The 22365-nt window shown below is 41.4% G+C and overlaps 1 protein-coding gene across 1 annotated transcript in view; it reads left to right on the top strand.

The window, feature by feature from the left end:
* The window catches only part of LDAH (lipid droplet associated hydrolase), a 132642-nt gene that overhangs the window by 93561 nt on the left and 16716 nt on the right, over positions 1 to 22365 (top strand). Inside the window, exon 6 of the mRNA XM_074581946.1 lies at positions 20058 to 20140. Coding sequence (XP_074438047.1) covers positions 20058 to 20140 — 83 coding nt within the window. The remainder of the gene's footprint in view (positions 1 to 20057; positions 20141 to 22365) is intronic.

The raw sequence follows: 22365 nt of genomic DNA, 5'->3' as shown, positions 1-22365 counted from the left end.
CCCTGGGAGTTGTTGTGTCTTGAGATCTGTTTCTATTCCAATCCTTAATCAGAGAGATTTTAAATATGACATTATGGGTCATCTTCATCTGACCACTGTGGACATCATGCTGTCCAAATAGTTGGCATCTAAAGCAGGTCAGGTGAATCACAGCCTCCAGATCACTAATTCTCTATACCGATACCTCTCTCTACTAGATACTTAAAATTAGAGGGGATAAATCCCACTCTGTATCTACCGGCTGTTCGTTTTGCTGCAGACAGCAGAAAACAACGTGATCTGAATTGTCCGTGCAGCCTTTCCCTTGCCGCCAGGACAGGCAGATATCCCATGCTTTGGCTGCATTAGAATTTACAGCTGCTGGTTTCTGGTAAGAGTCCCACTAGAAAACTAGTCCTGTTTCTTTCCTGCTTTCTTTGAAAATTCATTTTACATCTCCACATCCATTCCCTGACAAGTAAATGAGAAATTTTTGGAGAGTTCTTTTTCTGGGACTCGAATGCTGTAGAAATACCCATCTAACTGAAATACTTGGATAAGGGCAGTCCGTGGTGTTGTATTCATGGCAGTCAATAGCCCCTCCACCTACTCTGCTCATAGTTTTCAGAGTTAAAATATAGCATTTAAAGTGTTAGATAAGCAGCTGATAAATGAATTCACCTGAAATGGTGAAATAGAAGTGCTTTGCCTCCTAAAGAGTATTTTTAAAAGCTGTATAACCGCACAGCTAAAATTTAGTTTACTTCTCTTTCTTTGTTTTTAAATTAAAATGGTGTTATTTTCTTGCACTGAAATCAAAATTGAACTAAAAATAACAGAAGATATGATGAGCACCTCTAAATTAAGCATGGAAGGCAGAGGCTTCCATACTGAATGGCGCTAACACTCTCCACTGAGGCATGCAAGGCCGAGGGGCAGTTGCGCATTATATTCTCATCTAGGTTTTATTATTTCAAACACTGTACTAGCACATTTTAAAAAGAACCTGACATTCAAGACAAGCTATTGCCCAGCATCACATAGATGATCGGCAGCAGAACTGTACATAGACCTGCATCCCAGGGCAACAGTTGATCTACTCGACCTGCTTAACCATGAGTTTAACCTTAGAAATATATGTGCATATGTTAGTCACGAGCAGCGTCCATAAACCACGTTGGCCAGACGGGCTGACGTGCATGCACTGCATTTAATTGCATTTTAAGTGCATTATAGACAGAAACTGATACCACAAAGGATTTCAGGGAGCACCTTGCAATGTCACACCTACCTTTTTCATAGTGGGCAGGAGAATAAAAGCTTTTCCTCCCCCCTCACCACTGGACAACTGTGCAGATCTTTGAAGTTAGACTAGTACATTTTCAAGTTGATTTTCCAGACTGACTGAAGTCAAAGCTCTGGCAGTAAAAAGTGATTCTTTTGTTTCTTCAGATGAATGTAAGTTTTAGATAACGTACGGCTATAATGCAGAAATCATTTCAAGGATATTTTTCTACTTTTATAATTAAATACTTATAGAATTTCAGACATGATAGAATCATAGAATCATAGAATCATAGAATTGCTGAGGTTGGAAGGGACCTCTAAGATCATCGAGCCCAACCTTTAACCTACCCTGACAAGAGCCACTTCTAAACCATGTCCCTAAGTGCCCCGTCTACCCTTTTTTTAAACACCTCCAGAGATGGTGAATCCACCACCTCCCTGGGCAGCCTATTCCAATGTTTAATAACCCTTTCAGTGAAAAAACGTTTCCTAATATCCAATCTAAACCTCCCCTGACATAACTTGAACCGGTTTCCTCTCGTCCTATCACTTGTCACCAGGGAGAAGAGGTCAGCCCCCATCTCTCTACAACCTCCTTTCAGGGAGTTGTAGAGGGTGATAAGGTCTCCCCTCAGCCTCCTCTTCTCCAGGCTAAACAACCCCAGCTCCCTCAGTCGTTCTTCATAAGGTTTTTCCTCCAGACCCCTCACCAGCTTTGTAGCCCTTCTCTGGACACGCTCCAACACCTCAATGTCCCTCTTGTAGCGAGGGGCCCAAAACTGATATATAGCTAGACACAATTTCACGGAGAACTGAAAGCGATGACGTGGTACATAAACTACATCTGCATAAAGTAATAGTGTTAAACTTGGACAGTGTAGTGTAGGGTATCACAGGTGAGCAAAAAGGCTGGAGCTCAGCAGGTCTCCTCTCTTCTTCCTGTGTGCGTTCTTTGGCGCCCAGTGGGGCAGAAGGGGGTCAGAATGACACACCAGGTGATCTCCCTCCCTCTCCCTAGCATCTAACTAATTAGGATTCAAGAGACGTCATCTTTCCTGAAATCAGGTGACTCTACAGCTGTCTCTTACACGATGTTTTTTTCCCTCCATCTGAATTTCCGCTGCCCGATACTGCCAAGGGCCAGAAGGCTGCTTTCGGGAGCCCGGCAGTGCGACCCGGCGCGCTGAATCTCTGCTTCTGCAGAGTTTCTCGGCAGGCTCCTGTGCGCTGTCACAGTTGAGTCCTATCCACTTCTGACGTTTTAAGTGATGATCGTAAGATGTATTTCTGCAAAGTGTTTAAGAGCGTGTTTCCTTACCTGTGGAAACACAGTAATATTTTATCACCTGCTTCGCAGGAAAAGGGGCCAAAGAATAACAGTCTTTAATATTTTCATGTTTCCTCTGCTACTGTTTATTTTCCTGTGTGATGCCTGACTAAAATGTTTGTTTAACGTAGTCGGACAACTCACCTTACCAAGGCAGCACTTAAGCTGATGGAAAAACCTCACATCTGCTTTATTCTTTCTGTGACTGAACTAAACTTTTCCTTTTTTCGGAGTAGGATGCTCATATTAAATTACTGGAGGAAGGCAATGACTTTTATGTATTTATAGTCCTATTTATTTTTTAAAGTCAATCTGCTTCCTAATTTACCCCATTTCCAAAAGAAAGAAAGATGTTTAACAAGGACTTTTATTACTTGCAAAAGCTTTTACTTTCCTGTGAAAGCCTTGTGAAAATAATAGTAATCATGTGGAAATTTCTCACTGGGTTTATTTCTGTTAATTATTCCTCTTTTTCTTCTTGGGGGGGAAAACCCAACGAAAAAACTCCCATCATAAATATTACTCATGAGGCGTGAATGTTTTGATAGTGGGACTGATGATCATTTCCATGAAATGTGAGGCACAGTTGGGATTCGGTTGGGGAAGGGGAGATTGTTTATTCACCCCTGGTGGAGTTTCGTCCCCAGGGATACGACTTACTCTCACGAACTTGCAGCGAGTCTAGTGATGTGTTGCAAATGGCATGAAAAAGGAAGGGGTAACGTCAACAAAGCAGAAAGGACGTTGAAAATAAGTGTATGCCAGTTAAGTGCTAGCAGCTACAGTTGCTTTGTGTTAGCCAGTGCCAGATAGTTGGCTGCAAATTGGCACTTTATTTGCCCTGGGCCCAATAGAAAGCCCCCTGAATTCAGGGGAAGGATTCCCTTCTGCTTTTTGTCTCAGAGGTGTCTGTCTCAACTCCCCCAAGGAATACCTGAAGTAGAGCTCCTGGCTCTGTTACAACTTGTGTTTACTGGTTGGGAATTTAGCTTGATTCGTCGAACTCTTTCATCACGCAGTCCCAGCAAAGCACTTAAACACCCGCGAAATCCGTACCCATGGGTAAACTATAAGCATTTGTGTCTTGGAATAAGGTTTTTTTGGAAAATGACATTTTCAAAGCTGCTAACTGATGCAATACCTGTCATTCCATGCGCCTAAAGGGGACACTGGTCTGGGTGTAATTCCTACTGTCATCTAAAACAATATTGCAGTCAGCTTTGCTGCGGTTTCTTGTCCACCAGCGCTCACCGTCTCCCTTGCCTAATTCTTTAATGTGACTATATTGACAAGGAGAAAAAGCCTACAGAGTCTTCATGGATCTGGGGAAGGAAATGCTGGCTTATCTTGAGCAAACTCTGGTGCAGGAGATTGCTTACTAGTTAGTGCAGTGGTCAAGTGTATGGTGCAAGGGTCAAGGGTATTTAAAATGAGCTTTATAAACAGTGGTTTATGTTTAATGAAGGGTGCTGTAAAGGTCACCTTTCATACCAATGAAAGCCACTCCACCTGAGAGGAAGTTCACCTTGTTCAAAGGATGGGTGGTCCAGTTACTGAATTTCATCAGGGTTCCTCAAGGAGAGTCAGCGTCAGGTCCCAATCCAGAAAAGTACTTCAACTGGCCTCCATATAGCTACTGACATGCATAAACCCTTGTCTCGAACAGCATATTATTTCCCAGTAGAGCTCAGGCAGGAGCCACGGTGTGGAGATGCTAAATTGCTGCAGACACTGTCCATCCTGGCCACTGAGCACCACCTACAGCAGAGCCTTCTGTGCCACTCTTGCAGGATAAGAGAGCAGACACTTTCCATGACCAAAAATCTGGGCCGTAAAAGAAATGTCATCACCACAGCCATCTGCAAGGGTATGTGAGACCTTAAACTAGAGGTGAGTTTCTCCAGCTAAGGGACGGTTCTGCCATTTGAAGATGGTGAGAGTCGTTCCAAAGTAACTCAAGGCAGGATTAAGTCCATAGACATTGCAGTTTCCATCACACACCCCACTTCACCTGCACGTGCTTCATCACACAAAGTAAATGAGTGTTTTTCGCACTCCTCAATAAAGCGTGTATTGTTTGGAAAGCACCTGAGTATAATTGAATAACTTTTTCCTTTTGCCTTCTCAAGCACAGCTCACTGATTTTCTCGTATAGTTCTCGTCTTCCCGCAACTTTAATACCAAGCGGATTGGGGAAGTCTGTCGTAACAATTGCAGCTTTTTCTGCCTATTTGTGTCAATCATGGTTATGCATTAAGCAGTATATTTTCATTCTAAATTCAAGTGTAAACTGAAGCAGAACCCCAAGTCAATGTTTACATCTTGTAAACCTGTAAACAACATTTTAGCTAATGTGTGTGTGCAAGTGTGGAGGCACATGTTCCTGCATTAGTCATTCTTGATACTAAGCAGTTCCTTCTGTTTGATGTTTTAAACAATAAGTTATATGATATTTCCAAGATTGCTGTTGGCAATAATTACCGGTAGAAAATATGTTTTCCCCATAGGAAATTACACTGCTGTTTGGTATTATTAGTTCTTACCACTGTTTTCTGACACTTTCTGAGGGGTGACAGAGATTGCTTCCTCAAAAGCAAAGGATAAACTGGAAAGGAAACCGGTGTTACACTCCTCTGAAGAACCTTACAATAAGGCGGGCAACTTACCAGGAAAAAAAATGTGACCAGATAGTGGTACATCGCCTGAGGAAAACTTATTTTCAAAAGTTCAATGTACTTTTTGCAGGGCATTTCCATTTGGAGTGGGAATCCAACCTAGAGTTGATTCATCACTTGGCAATTTTCTATGTGCAATCCTGCCCGTACCTGACAAAATGCGTCCCCAGTCTCTACTGTGGTCCTCAGCCAACACAAACAAGAGTCTAAAGTAATGGCAATAATAGCAATTAAATGGCAAATGGTGAAATAGCGGATGCATTCTGTGAAAAATTTGACAGTAAATGATAGTTTTGTAAGGCAGAGCATCAGAACTGTCCTGGGAAGCTTCAGTGTCGACGTGGAAAAGAAAGATGTATGGAAACAAACTAGAGAGAGTGAGAGACTAATGACAGTGTAATGAGATTGCTTGTTTTTCACAGGGTATAAGACATGGTATTAAAACCACTGTGCTTCCTCAAAAGGATATTTGCAAGTATGCACGAGTGTACAGAGACCGGAGCGCGTTCAGTCAGACCAGTGTCATGGGAGCTTTGGCTTCCTTAACCGTGAAAAGGTGATTAACGTTGAAATGTTTAGTAAAGAAGGCTTGATGATGAGTTTAAGGGGAAAGGTAAAAAATATATTCTGTATCATTATGAGCAAAAGAGCGCTCGTGAAGGATCTAAAATTATGGTAGACAAATCATTGAGAGATCAAAGAAATACTGGTAGGAAGACAGCAGATGAGCTAGATGATGTGCATGTAGTGTAATGTAAATTTGAAAAGTACGGAAAATAGTGTTGCAAGCCTTTATAAATTACCGAAACTATTAGTTAATTGGCTTAACAGACATAGGTGAGATAAATGACAGAACTAGAATATGAGTATGAAGGGACATAACTTGCTCGGGAAAGAAGGGCAGGGAGAAAGGATGATGGAGGGACTTGTCTTTACATCCAGATATTAAAGACAGGAATCCCTGTTGAATATGATGTCCACCAAACCATGACAGACAGATTCAAGAGACTTCTGAGAAATTTCTGAGCCATCCAAAGTGCAGTATGGGGTGTGCTTGATGTCTAAAGAGGAAGGAATCTGGCAACGTCTAGACTGTTCAGGTAGTTGTCACAATGCATTGTCTAAAGCAGAGAAAGCAATTGGCAGAGAATATATGGCAGTTTGATACAGAGAATTTGAAGGTGAGAGGCTGAATATATTCACAAAAGGGTAACATTTGTGCTAGGACAGAAATACTTAACATGTCTACAACGTAGACATCTATTCACCCACTAATCCCCTTAAAATCCTGGCATAGTCAGTGGAGAGATATAGGTAACACTTGTCTAATCTAGCTAGGTGAACACTTTAGGATGAGATGAATTGTATTCTTTCCACTGACTGTGAAGGGAGAAAAATTAAGCTTTGGATAGCCACATTTAATCAGGGGAATCCCATGAAAGACACCAAAAAATTATGACCTTCAAGGAAAAAAAATAAATTAGACTTTTTTAGACTAAACAAGGGACAACTGAAGGACATGGCAAGAGTTTTCAAGTAAAGGAGAATAATGTAATCCACATGTCTATGGTAGATGAGGTAATGTGTAATGGAGCAGATTGCAACAGAGGTGATTCAGATTAGATTTATTTAATTATAAGACTGGTATTCTAGGCTGAATTTCTTGGGAAGATAATCATTTATCATTTGTGCTGCCTAAGGACAGGGTGAATAAGTATGCACTGAAAATGGCGCAGTATCTTTGATTCTTCTGAAGACAAAAAGACCAGTGGAGATCCCTTCAAGACCTACGGTTTCATACACACTAATTAAAGATGCCAGAGTACCGTCCAGAATTCCGGAACTGTAACGAGGGACAATTTACCACAGTAAGAACCAAACGAAACAGAGGAACAGATGCAACGCAGAATGTTTGAGGAAACCAAAATATAGGCAAAAAAATGTCAGGCGTTAGTTAAAAGCAGACTTGAAAGTTCAGAAACCATCTGATCGAATATCTGAATGAATCTGCATTCAGGTTGCACGAAGGAAACAGAAATGTTACAGTAGGACCTGCCAAAGATAGGTTACCTCTAGAAATCAGCTAAATGAGTGTAAGACACGTGGTTGCACTGGAGTATGATCATCCATACTGTTTAATTATTAATGAATTTTCTGGTATGGTTTTAGCCTTCTCCAACTAGCATTCTCCTGATATCAGGCACGATTCAGGACTTAGCACTGCCACGTGCTCTTCCCAATAAGCAGTTTGGGTAGACTGCTTAGACGGGCACAAACTTGAGCATAGGAAGTTCCACCTAAACGTGAGGAGGAATTTCTTTACTCTGAGGGTGGCAGAGCCGTGGCACAGGCTGCCCAGAGAGGTGGTGGAGTCTCCGTCTCTGGAGACATTCCAAACCCACCTGGATGCGTTCCTGTGTGACCTGCTCTAGGTGACCCTGCTCTGGCAGGGGGGTTGGACTAGATGGTCTCCAGAGGTCCCTTCCAACCCCTACCATTCTGTGATTCTGTAGAGGAAAAATTTAATTCTGTGAAAATTTAATTCTGTGAAAACCAGCCATTCTATTCCGGTTGTCCTGAGGGCCACAAAATAGTTCCTGGCTCCATTTGGTATAATGGTGCAGATATAGCCCATGCTTACACCTGCAAAAGCAGCAACAGTTTGATCGTTGGAAAGCAGTTTGTGAGAAGACAGACTGTGGAAATCTGACTTTCCAGACATAGGTGAGATAAATGACAGAACTAGAATATGAGTATGAAGGGACATAACTTGCTCGGGAAAGAAGGGCAGGGAGAAAGGATGATGGAGGGACTTGTCTTTACATCCAGATATCAAAGCACAAGCTGAGAAATTTGTATGTCAAAGCAAAAGATGGTGCATTTAAAGTTTGGAGGGGAGTAAGATGGACTAGCAAAGGCATTTTACAAAGGTAGTGATCAGTGAGAAAAGGAAAGGCTATCAAAAGCAAGCCAGTGTGGAAATATGTTCTTTACAGAGTGCTGTTTATGGAAAAACAGAGCAGATTGTTCTATAATTAATGAGTACTTTATGACGATGTAATTAAAGGCAGACGGTATATCATCATTTTCCAAACCATCAAGCCATGTCTGGAAGAACTATACTATGCTCTTGGTTTAAGAGTAAACCTGTAAGTCTCTCAACATCAGGGAAGGAAAACTAATAAAGAGCTTTGCTCAGACTTTTATGTAAGAAATGGGAACTAAGTAAATAAGTTGTAGCCACTCTTCAGTTTTTTACTTGAATCTAGTAGAATTGTTATTCAGTACGTGTGACCCTGATAGTACAGTACTAACCTAGCAGGACACTATCTTAGAGATGGTGACAAATATTGATGAAAAATTAGTTCAAAATTGGATGACTGTAGGCATTATTGTACTAACTGAGATATACTGTTGAGTTACACAGGAACTAATATCTGGAAATAGGTTCAAAGTCCATCCTGTCCAGCCTCTCATTTCCAACAACAGTCAGAACAAAATGCTTCCACGAAAGGGGCAAAAACTCTGCAATAGAAAAGTCTGCCAGTTAGTAAAGGCGTCGTTCTTAGAGGTAGAGGCTTAAAGACCTGAGGCTTTTGTAGTATTATATAGCTCTAAATTTTGGTTGTAGTTCATTAAGAGAGTTCTAAATATTCATTGGCTTCCAGTGTCTTTGTTGTCACTTGCTAATTTCTTGGTCCAGAGAGGTTCTTAGTGTAACGGGCTGTATCCTCTGTGCTGTATCATATATGGTGTAAAATGGATTTCCTTTTACAGGTGCTGGTATTTCTACTTCTTAATATTCCTTGAGTTGGAAAAGATTTTTGAAGAACTAAAGGGATCTCTTCTGGGCCGGGTTGCACTTCAGATTTGGGTTGTTCTAATCATAATGAGCTCTCTTTTATTAAATGCCTCAAACACAGGGGAGGACAGAGACCAGCTGGAAAGTGTTATTTGGCTGAAAAATACAGGAATTAACTAAATGACATTCAACCTGGAAAAATGACACTAATAGAATACATACAAAGAAAAAAAAATGTATCTAAAGCATAGGTTCTCTGTAGGTGGGGAACAGAGTCAAGGGAGGCCAGGAGGGGTGATAAATACTGACAGTGCTGCAGGGTCTCAGAATACCCTATGGAAGTACAGAGAATACCCACAGCCTCCACCACAGTCATAGAATCACAGAATCTTCATGGTTGGAAAGGACCTTTGAGATCGTCGAGTCCAACCAACCAACCTACAATCTCTGCCACTAGAGCATGCCCTGAAGTGCCACATCTAGACGTTTCTTAAACACCTCTAGGGATGGTGACTCAACCACCTCCCTGGGCAGGCTGTTCCAGTGCCTGACCACTCTTTCAGTAAAGGAATTCTTCCTAATATCTAATCTAAACCTCCCCTGCCGCAACTTCAGACCATTTCCTCTGGTCCTGTCATTATTCACCTGGGAGAAGAGGCCAACACCCACCTCTCTCCAACCTCCTTTCAGGTAGCTGTAGAGGGCAATGAGGTCTCCCCTCAGCCTCCTCTTCTCCAAGCTAAACATGCCCAGCTCCCTCAGCCTCTCCTCATATGCCCTGGTCTCCAGACCCCTCACCAGCCTGGTAGCTCTCCTCTGGACACGCTCCAGCACTTCAATGTCCCTCTTGTACAGACGGGCCCAGACCTGAACACAGCACTCGAGGTGAGGCCTCACCAGTGCCGAGTACAGAGGCACCATCACTTCCCTGCTCCTGCTGGCCACGCTATTCCTGATGCAAGCCAGAATGCTGTTGGCCCTCTTGGCCACCTGGGCACACTGCTGGCTCATGTTAAACTGGCCATCCAGCTTAACATGAGTCACGAGAGGATCACTGGTCCCTTCCAAACTCCTCCAGTTCTAGCTACAAAAAGTTTATTCATTTCTCGATGAAAAAAAATCAATACCTTAGTACACGGTGGCCTTAGTAAGACAGCATAAGAAGTCTCTCCACTCTCTCTATTCATCTGCTCAGGGGGTCGGTTGGTCAAAATATGATAAGAGAAGTGTCACCAGATTTGCATTTGGGAAGCGTAATGAAGGTAGGGCTGCGGTCTCCTCTTCCTCTGAGTTTGTCCACTCTGGAAAATCATACAGTATGTTCTTCCAAGGTTAATGCTGTTGAAATTGGGCTGTCTGGACCTTGAAGTAAAAATTTGGCTTCGTGTTTCTCCCTGTACCCATTCCAGAGCATAGCGCCTACTAACTAACAAAATAGAGCAATATTTTGATGTGTGGGACTTAATAAATTTACACCTACAGCCACAATCTTGTTGATAGAGTCAACATAATCTGAAGCCAACAGCAGTAGGGAAATGAAGTGAGCTCGGGTAACCCTTTGTAGTATTATGTTTATTTTAGTCTGATGAACAAGCTATTAAAGAATGTGTGTGTGCATCCATTAAAGTGTCCAGATTGGGGCTATCTTCACAACCACTCATTTTTGTTGGAAAAGGAACTATTCCGATTATTTCCTGAAATTCATTAGCCAGTGAAGTTGAAAAGGTGGGGTTTTTTTGCTTTGTTATTGTCAGTGTTGTTTCATTAGTATGGCATCTCTTTCTGTCCATTCTTTCTGTCACAGTAAATTCATCTCCTTAGCCCAGCAAAGAATACAATATTGTTTTTACGTAATTAAGATACCGACTACAGAGCAAAACCACACGAACGAGATCTATCATGACACCACAACACAGAGTTGATTCTTAAATTAATCAAGGGCATGCATATCTCTCAAAGTTTGTCAGGGTTAAGTCAGAAATACTTAAGCCTCTTTTATATTTTCTGGATATGTGCCCTGTGCGTAAGTGATTTTTTTTAAGATTTCTTTCCACACGGACATAGTTCCAACTCATCTTGAATTTACACAGACAACATAATGTCACCCCTCCGTTTCTAGTGTGAGTTTACAATTAATCGAGCCCTTATCTAATCTTTTTCTTGCGAATAAGCAAGCAAATGATCGTTGCACGTTCAATACGGAAGCAAGAAGTTTAAAGGCTTGAGGAAAAACACATATTTCAGTCCAAGCACAGGAAATCTCTGTATTGCTTCAAGAATCGAGTATAAAGAGAAGTTTATCTGTCCTGAGTTAGAATCAGGTTTCTTCCCTGAAATTAACACAGCTTTCCAAGTTCCAGTATAGATCTGTTGATATCTGTAGAGTCAACTGACAACATACTGGTTTAGGATATAGCTCTAAAATCCTTAGAAAGGAATAATACTGCGGCTAGACATGTGTTTCTTCAAAAATGGAAAATCTTCTATTTCATACATTATTTGCTTAAGTGCATTGTGGCTATATTTGTTTGAAGTTCAGCTCAATAGATACAGGTATTCATCTGACAACTGGCTAATTGAATTGGTGGCTAAATAACCCTAAGCACTGGAAAGCTTGATTGATTTCAGTCATTATTGTTTGTGGAAACTAATAATTTAGCTGAAGAATATTAAATCCTTGCTGTGACACTTTGGGTTAAAGAGCTACCAATGATATAAAGCACTCTTTTCTTTGCTGGATCCTTGATTTGAGCCCAATCGGGGTTCCCCTATCACAAAACCCCCACAAATAAATCAAACACGTTTTGGCACAGTTTGTCGTCTCTGCTTAGCAAATGTATGAGACTAAACTGACACTGATCCTTAATCACCTTTAATCCATGGAGAGGGAATGATCCTACCAGGGCAGGAAAAAGGTCACTGGCAGGATCATGGGGAGAAACTAAGTTGGCAGTTAATTTCATAAGCCTGACCTGGGAATAAATGAAGGGCTTCCACTTTCGAGGTAATCTGTGTATACAAAAGATCTGCATATCAAAAGTTAGGATATTTTAAGAAAGTATTTATGCATTAAAAGTACGATAAACACAGTATTTGTCTGTTAAAACTTTGATTTCACTTTTCAGCTCTTATCCAGGCATTATTGGTTATGATAATTATATAGTTAACAATAGATTTTTTCATTATTAAACTCTGGTGACCTGGTTATGAATTACAAGGGGTATCAGCAACTAGAGATGGAGTAGAATGTAATAAAAATGCTTTAGGGTTCTACAGCCGTCGCCAGGTAAGTTGGCCACTTTCTGTAGGTTTGCAACCACGTTTTCTTCTTCCTTTTTTTTTTTTGAGAGATGCTTTCCTTTTCCCAGTTGCTATGTGAAAAACCCACGTGAAGGAATATTTACGGAGGCCATGATACTGCAAAGTTTCATGTTACATGCTTTGCTTTCTGTGCTTTGGATTATCCCGCTGACCCAGGCTGACTCATAATATATCAGTCCAGCACATGCATAAGTACAGATTTGAAGGAATGGGATCAGACCATGAAAATTAAGAAAAAAAACCCACTGAAATTGGCTTTAGACAGTTAAACCAGATAAACAAATTGAATAAGCAAAAATATGTTGGCAGGAAAAGCTAAAGAGCTTCTATACGTTCCTTTCCTAGAAATCCTCGGCTGATTCAAGACCAAATCTTTAGGAGCCTGTTTCTTAGGTGGGAATCGAGAGCGCAGAGGCACTGGGCTTTCGCCGTGCAGGCAAAGGATGAGAAAAGAATAAGCTTTGTTCATTTCTTCCAAAGTCTTTTCTGGAGAGGAGTGCAGTTTATGTATCCTCAGTGGATGGAGATGGCTTCTGAGTCAAATCTCTGCGCCTCAGGGTTTATGATTCAGCTCCAGCCTTGATAATACAAACCATCCATGCCAAGTAAAGTGCGCTCAGGTCGTTGCGCGGGTCTCTGAGCAGAGTTCTGAAGGGCTCGCATTCGTGTCCGTGAGAACTCCCATCTCATTTGGGGGTCTGAATATCCAAGTTACCAAAGGAACCGATGTATTTTGGTGTTGACCTCGTTTACACACCTCATCATAGCTGTGCTGTGGTGGGGTTCTTCAGACGCTGAATGTTTTTGTGATTTATCACAGGTTTAGTTCCTCCTTCGGCAAGCAGGTAGAACTGGCTTGTTTCCAGTACAAAACTGTGTCAACTGCACAACTTTTCGTAAAGCTCATGCAAACACTGCATACGCCTTCATTTTATGATAAGATCAGCTTATTTCAGCTGAACGAAATATCAGTTAGGGATTGAAGGAAGACATACCTAGTTCAAACTATACCGTAGTTCTGATCCTTCAAATATTTACATTATCACTATAAGCATTCCTGTTAAAAGCAAAGAGGCGGCAGATCACGTGCAGAAGTGCCTGTGCGCGCAGAATTCTGCCCTCCGAGCCTTTGGCGTTGGTTTCGCTAAGCCAGTTTAGAGAAAGATTTGAAGCTCAACAAGTCAAATTTTCTCACAGAGACACATCTTGACCTTGGGTACTTACAGTCTACCCCATAGCTCTGTTTTTCATGTATTCTTCGTCAGATAGCTTTGAAGATTTTGTTATTTGCTCTCTGTAAAATGCAGTGTTCAAGGTAGCAGTGGGCAGTTCTAAAGGGACATGTTCAGTTTGGCTCTGTAAATTTCATTACTGTTAAAGAAGTATATTTTTCAAGAACTAATTATGTTTACACAATGCTTTTTCACTTCAAGTATTTTTAAGGCAGTCTACAAAACCCACTTCATTGTCATAGCAGCCTGAAGCTTGTTTTTAAAATGAGGAAGCTGAGACATACAGATTTTGTAACTTGCACAGGGTCTCAGAGGACTTCAGTGATAGTTCAGAAAAATTCCAGGCCTCCTGACCTTTCATCCCACATTCAGTCCTATCTTTCACATGTAATGATTTTTCAGAATACTAATTTCGATCTTATTTTGTCTTTACTAAACCCCAGATATTTCTCTCTTCAATGAGGAGTGAGATAGAGCGGTGAACGCCAAACAGATTGAAGCGACACGTTCGCCCTAACTTCAGCACAGGCACCAAGGTCACAACTCCGATACAACTTCCACACATCCCATTATGAGAATTCCCCACTTCTGCGTTTTGAGCCAGGATTCTGCAGACTCCTGTGCTTTCTTTTGCGCAGAGACTCATTCTGCAGATTTCGATGAGACGGCTTCATCGCTTGGGACGTGGGCTCTAGGTTGCATTTTATCTTGTGCTTGAAATCGTGACGATGAAAACCAGTAAATATTTGTCCAGGGCTCTTGGTAATAGTTCTGGGAATCTTCAGAGATTTTCAGCGAAAGCAAGCATTAGCACTTGTTGGAAGTCTTCCCAGAGACTGTAACACCAGGTAGCAAGAACTGACAAGGTGATCTCACAAGACGACCTTTCCCCGCGTAGCCTAAAGAAGGATTTCGGAGGCCGTTCATTTTGCATGTCTCAGCTTCTGGTTATGCCCAGTTCGCAGCCTGGTTTTCAGAGCTGCTGAAATGCTCATACTGACAGTGCCTGGGAGCCTTTTGAGATGGCTTTTTAATTACACACAAAAGTGAGTGAATTCTTCTGAGTTACTTCCTTTGAAAAGGCAGCTCGGTATTCCTGAAATAAGGAAACAGAACAACCTTTTTTGAAAAGGAAAGAACTAAATATTCAAAAAATGCCAAGGTTAGTGAGTATAGCATTAGGAAATAGCAGGGAGATTTCTCCCTGAACTTGTGACTTAGCTTTGGAGAAAAACAGCTTTTCTGAAGAACCCCGGTTTGACATTCCACAGCAGCAAGAGAGAAAGTTACTCTTCCTGCTCTATCGTGCTATCTCTTCCAATATAGCTTTACACATAGACATTAAACATCTTACAGTGTAATGTGGGTTACAGGGAAACAGCAGATTTAGGATATTTTGACCTTAATAAAGATTTTTACAGTGTCTCCTGTTATATTCTTATAAAAAAAAAGTATGGGAAATATGACATACCTGCAACAACTATTAGACAGATACATGAATGTCAGGAAAATAGGATTCAGGAGGATTTTTAAAACTGGAAAGATGCAGCTAGCAGGGTTTTATAACAGTCTTATCTTCATTCCTTTACTATTCAGTAGTTGTGTGATGGAATACAGTGTGTGTTTACTGAGTTTACAGATAGTACGACGCTAGAATACGCTGCACATTTGCTGGAGAGGGACAGGATCAAAACGACCTTCACAAGCTAAGAGAAGAGGCTGGGGGGCTGGGAGGGAGGAATGCTGTCATTCCTTAAAGAGCCAAGTTGTTCTGTACGTCAATTAAGTACAAGGGTGGTAAGTCATTGCTTAAGCAACAGTTCTGCAAGAAAAAATCCTGGGAATATCATGGGTCACAAGCTGATGTGGGTTGACATGTCGTGTCGTAGAGCGACAGATGTGATTTTGGTACACGCGAAGAGGTACATGGGCTGAAAGAGCTGCAGCTCAACTGTTGAAAAGAGAGACATTCTCCAGCATAAACTGAAATGCTGCGTCAGTAAAATTCAAGAGAGAGATGAGCCACCGGACATATCTAGAGGAAACGAAGCAAGAACGATAGCAGCCCTAGGGAACAGTACCTGAAAGGAGAGATTGTTGGACGTTTAAGTTATCCGGCCTTTGTAGATGTTTGCCCTAAGATTAATTGCATTAGCTGTATTCACAATTAGAGGAGCTCAGGGCAACAGGCTTAGATGTGAATGCGGCAAATACATACGCTTATCAGTTTCCTGTGGCAGTAAGGTTCATAGTTAATTGCATATGACATTAAAAAAGTACTTCCTTTTATTGTTTTGCATTTTTAGTGTATTATGCTGTAAGAGAGGGAAAAATAGCGTATGATGAAGTATCACTGACATAATGGCAACAACACATCCTTAAATGTACTTTGTTTTCACCACCATTCTCAGTTTTGCAGTGTCCCACAGAGGCTGTGACTGTCAGCGTACGACACGGTTCTTCAGGTGTGCTCATGTTATGTGATTTATATGACATTGCAGAATTCTCTATCATCATCCTCCTATTATTTATGTGACATAGTTATGATTTTACTGGAATTTCGAGTAAATGTGCACAGTGAATAACAGCCATCATAGGGGTCTCTGGGTTTCTGATTCCATTCCTTGTATTAATTTAAAAGCTTGCAAGGGAAGAGAATATTTTGTCGTTTTTCCACCTGTATGTTACTTACCGTTTCTTCAGTTTGAATTTCATTTGCTAGTGCGTTGCTATTTTTCTCTCTCCTCTTTAGGTCTCTCTCACATTTCTCACTGCCTGATCCTCACAAACTGACTAGCGTTGTGTCCTTTGCAAATGCTAACAATAAGCTGCTTATCCATTGACAAGACCATTAAGAAATAAGTTGCCCATGACTTTAATATGAAGCTGGGCTATAATCTTAGGCCAGGATTCATCCTACCTCAGTTTAGGCACTTAATTCAAGTTGGGCTGCTAAAGGTCTAAAGGCCTTATCACTGAAAAGACAGTCATCTTGGGAGGTGATTTAACCCACCCCAGAAGTGGTCAAATCAGCAGGTGTGTTCAGTGATGAGTTACAGGTTGTAGTAATAATCACTGCTTCCTCAAACGTATTGTGATAAATCTAGACCTTATTCCTTCCTGTGATTAAAACCATCTAATCTAATCTAATCTAATCTAATCTAATCTAATCTAATCTAATCTAATCCTAATCTTTGTTCCAGAGAATTTCTTAACACGTTACAACCTTTCCTTTTACAGCTGTTTAGTTTCAACCAAAGTTTATTGTGTGAAATGTAACAGAGAGCTTTTAGAAGACCAGTAATTTTGGTCATGTGGTTGTGTTTATTGAAATGTTCAAGAAATTATAGATCAGTAAAATGCTATTTTCCTTTGTAAAATCAGTAGCAATTGGACAGTATTTTCTACTCCCCAAACCACTGGACAGGGTGATTCTTACGCAGCAGGATCGTTATCAGCTCAGCAATTCTGTATGTAGGGTTCTTCAAAACTCTTAAATGTACCTGCTGTATATTCTGTGTTCTCCGCTGTTGCTACTTCTCAATACCTCACTACTCAAAGAGAAATCATTGTTACTGCCAGAAAAAGTTTATAGGGAACAGAAACCTCCTGAATGTTTTGAACAAGAAAGGTGCGTGCAAAAAAAAAGGGAAAATCATTTAGCTCCCAAACAGTTATCTTCTGTCGTTATCAAACGTTATCCCAATTATCTTCTTTAGCCACTCCCTTGTCCTGTACAAATTCTGTTGTAGGCCTCTTGTTTCTGATATACTTAAGGAATATTTTATCGTTTGTTTTTAAATCTTTTAATGTTTGTTCTTGGAAACCTACTTTTGCACTTTGCAATTTCCTCTTACTTAACACCTGCTGAAGTTTAAGTTCCTGTTTATTGGCTTCCCTGGGATCATGTTTCCAAAATTTGAAGGATTTCTGTTTGGTTGAAATAGACTCTTGAACCTTGCCATTCATCCGGTTTAGCTTAATCCTGCCTTCCTGGTTCCCTTTCTTGCACAGCACACAAGCCTTCAGAGACAGTTCCTTCTAAAGCACTGGCATTATTGCATTTGCTGACTTACAGTTTTACTTTTAGGATCTTTACAACTAGTCTGAGTTTACCAAGTGTATGAATTCCACTTTTTTTTATTGCAAAAAAAACCCATCAGCAGCTCAGAAATACGAGCAGAACCCACCAAGAACAAGAGGTAGGACAGAGAAACCAGTAAGATGGAAGAAGGGGAGCAGGAGGGTACTTACTCTTCCGACTCTTGCTGTACGACTGAACTGGAGGTGGAGAACTAAGATGTGTGCCCTTCTGAAAACAAAAGTGTATAATGCATCAGTGATTGGAGGTGAACTGAGAAAAAGAAGACCAATGTCAGGGCATGATCTTAACATCGCTGTAGATAGCCAGACTTTCACCAGCTGCACCACAGGATTAGGTGACCGGGTTACTAGACACAAAACTGCATGGAGGTCCCTCTGCCCAGTCCAATAGGATGGGATGGGCAAATTTGCTGGATTGTCTGTATGATATCACATCTGCAACCCTTTCATCTCGTCTAGGAAAGTCAGAACTTGCACTAGCTGCGTTCAACATTTAATTGAAGAAGACAGAGCTCTATAGGCATAGAACTGAATTGCATCTCCTTTGGCTGGCTCAGAAGTAGATGCTACTTTCTAGGATTTTATTTTTTTTTTAACTCGAGACCACTGGCTTTGTCTTTTAACATTTGATCTCTGGAGCCATCACTCATCTCTCTGGTGGCGTTCTGTTTCCTTAGAGCACTCCTGGAATTCAGCCAACTCCATGTTTTGGTCACCACCAAAGACCTATGTGATTGCCATTTCCTCCCCTATTACACATTGTGAGAATATATTAATCCTGTCTCAGAGCAGAATCAGATCCAACACTGTCATTAACTATTTGTGCACAGAACTTAATTGGTTCAGATTTAAAAGATTGTCAGAGTCTTTCCATTTTGTTCTGTTTTTCAGGAGAGGATTTAGTATTTTAGAATACTTTCAGTCATTCTAGGACCTGGAAATTGAAAAGTTTTAAGGTAATTTAGCCATTCAGGGTCTTCCGTTGGTTTTGCAAACTGGTGAGAAAAGAATATTGCCCTTCATTACCACATGTAGGTCTCTGTGATCCAATAAGCGTAGAGGCTTCAGATTGTGAGGACGGGAGACGCTTGGCCATCTTATTAGCGCAGTAAGCTGACTGGACAGAAAAAAAGGGTAAAAGAAGTGCTTGTTTTTTGAATAGTGATACATGCACATTTCTTCAGTACAGCACTGCTGTCAGAAATGGGTAGCCCCTGTCACAACTGTGTAAATCTGAACACCCTTTGGAGGACCTCTCACTGCCTGCAGACATAATGCAACATTGATGGTCACGTAGCAACTCTAGATTCTGCAGTTGAATACCTGAGGTTTATTCTAGCAGCAAAAACTCATAATCTAACAGTTATGTGCTTGTGCAAAGCCACGTTTTAGATTGTGCGCTGAAATTTCTTGCCAAGCTTCCGTAGGTTGTGTTGTAAGAGAAGCCAGGCTAGGTGGACACAGTGTGATCCTTCTGTGTCAAAATGTTTACATTTATGAATATTTAGGCATCCAGGCAAACCGCCCCACTTTTCAGAAGTGCTTCGTTCCCACTGATGTCTAACATACATGGGACCTGCCAGAACTCAACACCTCACAAAATTAGCCTGCTTTTAATTAGGTGTCCAAACGTTGGACTCAATCATTTATGTCTCTGAGACAGTATCTTGCAGACCAACTCACAATAAATTGCACTGAGCCATTTTTAATACTTTACATTCCAGAAAGGTAAGGCTTAGACATTTTGTGTCCAGTCCAGTCCTGTCTGGGTAAGTACCATCAATATTACGCAGGACTGCAATTTTCAATGATACTTGTATTTGCCATTATTTGTATTATTCGTTATGTTGGATATTTGAATGACTTGCATATTGAAATGCCAATAATACAATAATCTATAGATTAACAATGCCTTTTAGTGTATGCTTTGTATTCAAAAGCCGACTCTCGCAAACACCTCATGGGCAATTTCTCACGTTTATCTTTCTAAAAGTATGTAGTGAAAGCTGGTCATCAAAGTTCCTTCAGTGGTCAGTAGAAAGTCATCACTGTGGGCTGATTCAGAAGTCTGTAAGATAAACGGATAGAGTTATGTTCCGAAGATGTCTTTCCATTAGTTATGGAAGTAATTAATTTACTCTATATGCCTTTTTAATGGTTCAGTTAGGTGAGATAAATTTTACCCTTTCTGTCAGGGGGATTCTTTTCAGTGGTATTGTCAAGGTGATGACTCTTCTATGTGCCTTATTTTCTTGCAGGGTTGGGCCCGTATTGTTTTTTCTAAAAGACTTGCCGTGTGCTTACATTGTTGTATGTTTCTTTTTCTGCAGCCAACATCTTGTATATGGCAAGCCAAGAAATGTTGAAGGTTGTGGAGAGAGACAGTACGACCATAAAGCAAAATTTAAAGAAGGTAACTATTTAATCCTCAGAGTTTTCATGGGAAGCCCACATGCATGGGGAAATGATACATCCAGTTATATTTGTGCAAAACCAGAATTTCTGCAGGATTGATTCTGATTTTGTGTTAGTGTCCTTCCGTTGACTTTGGCGAACCCATTAAAGGGGTCACCAATCATTAAAGTGTCATTGATCCACACCTTTGTAGATGTCGCATTCCCCACTGCCAGATGTGCTGTCCCATCTGGTACATTGTCCTTGGTGGAACAGAAACTGTGTATGTTCTGGCCAAGCCTGTGATGTGGTTCCCAGTGAGACCAGTAGTTACCTGGGTTCTGATCAGACAGGCACATGGCCAGCCAGGACATGAGTGCAGGCTGGTTGACCAAATCCTCTGACTTTGCAGCTGGACGGATCAAGCAGAACATGTACCGTCTGCATTGTGGGGCGTCAATTAATATCCTGGGATTCTGCAGACTTGATTTTTCCATGGTATCAAAACATAATGGAGAGGAGTCAGCAAAATTATTATGGCTCCACAGTTTTAGCCATGCAGCTGCACTGTAAGAGAAAGATCATAGAATCATAGAATGTGTTGGGTTGGAAAGGACGCTGAAAGGTCATCTAGTCCAACCCCCCTGCAGTAAGCAGGGACATCTTCAACTAGATCAGGTTGCTCAGAACCTCATCAAGCCTTGAATGTCTCCAGGGATGGGGCCTCCACCACCTCTCTGGACAACCGGTTCCAGTGTCTCACCACCCTCATTGTGAAGAACGTCTTCCTAATGTCTAATCTAACCCTGCCCTGCTCTAGTTGATAACCATTGCCCTTCGTCCTGTCGCTACATGCCCTTGCAAACAGCCCCTCCCCACCTTTCCTGTAGCCCCCTTCAGGGACTGGAAGGCTGCTATAAGGTCTCCCCGGAGTCTTCTCTTCTCCAGGCCGAACAACCCCAACCCAAAGATCACAGAATCACAGAATGGTTCGAGTTGGAAGGGACCTTAAAGATCATCTAGTTCCAACCCCCCTGCCATGGGCAGGGACACCTCCCACTAGACCAGGTTACTCAAAGCCCCATCCAGCCTGGCCTTGAACACCTCCAGGGATGGGGCAGCCACAGCTTCCCTGCGCAGCCTGTTCCAGTGCCTCACCACCCTCACAGTAAAGAATTTCTTCCTGATATCTAATCTAAATCTACCCTCTTTCAGTTTGAGGCCGTTACCCCTCATCCTATACAGAAAGTGAATTCCTTAGAGACTGGAGCTACTGCTATACAAGTAAATAAAGTAATTTAGTGGACCTTTCTCCTGCACTAAACTTTCTTGTCTGTACGGATTTATTATTGAAAGAGAACCTGGTACAGTTTTGATCTGGACCGATAGCATTCTTCCAGTCAATTCCCAGGGACGGTTCAGGGGTTGACACAGGCCAGGAGCTGTTCCTAATTGAAGTTTTGATGTGGTCACCCTGTTTTGGAAGCTGAGGGAATTTAATAGTGTGGCCGTGGTCAGACAATTCCAGATGGCTTATGAGCCAGAAAACTGTCACATTTAATAAACTGCTATTGGTGCAGCCTCTGTGTGGGTAGATAATCAGGGTAACATATTATTCTACTGTGTCTACTTCCTTCCCTCCATTTTTTTTGTATCATCCCTGTCTTTTTGCTGGAAGAATGGTTCCAGCACTTGGCACTGGCAGAGATTTTCCTTGGAGAATGGAATTTTCTAGGACAGATGTCCTAGATCTCTGTAAGATTACTTTGTGCCTTGTAAATAGAAATGGTACAAAGTTCACTTCATAAATCAGTCTTTCTTTTTTTGGCTGAAAATGGATTTATTTTTTACTTATCCCATTTGCCTTCTCTGCACTTTGAAAGGTATGTTCAGATGTTTCAGTTCTAGTTTTTTTTAAAGGAGTTGAAATAGCACACGTGAACAAAAAATGCTACACTGCACTAGGCATGCATGGTTTTTTACATTTTTATTGCAGAGCATTCAAAGTTCTCCTGCACTTCAGAGGGAATTTCAGTGAAGAAACGGAAGGGCTGATCTTGCAGATGGCAGATATTCTCATTGTCTTAAACAAAACTATCCATGGGTTGATCCAAAGCCCAATGAATTCAAGAAAAACGGTTGCTTTTACTGACTGAATCACCTCTCCGAATGTCAGGGAGCTGCGGGGTCTGCGTGCTCCCTGAGGGAAAGGGAGCCATGAGCCGAGGGTGACCCCAGCACAGG

This window comes from Larus michahellis, chromosome 3 (assembly GCF_964199755.1).
Source record: "Larus michahellis chromosome 3, bLarMic1.1, whole genome shotgun sequence".
NCBI lineage: Eukaryota > Metazoa > Chordata > Aves > Charadriiformes > Laridae > Larus > Larus michahellis.
This window is presented reverse-complemented; position numbering and strand designations above follow the sequence as displayed.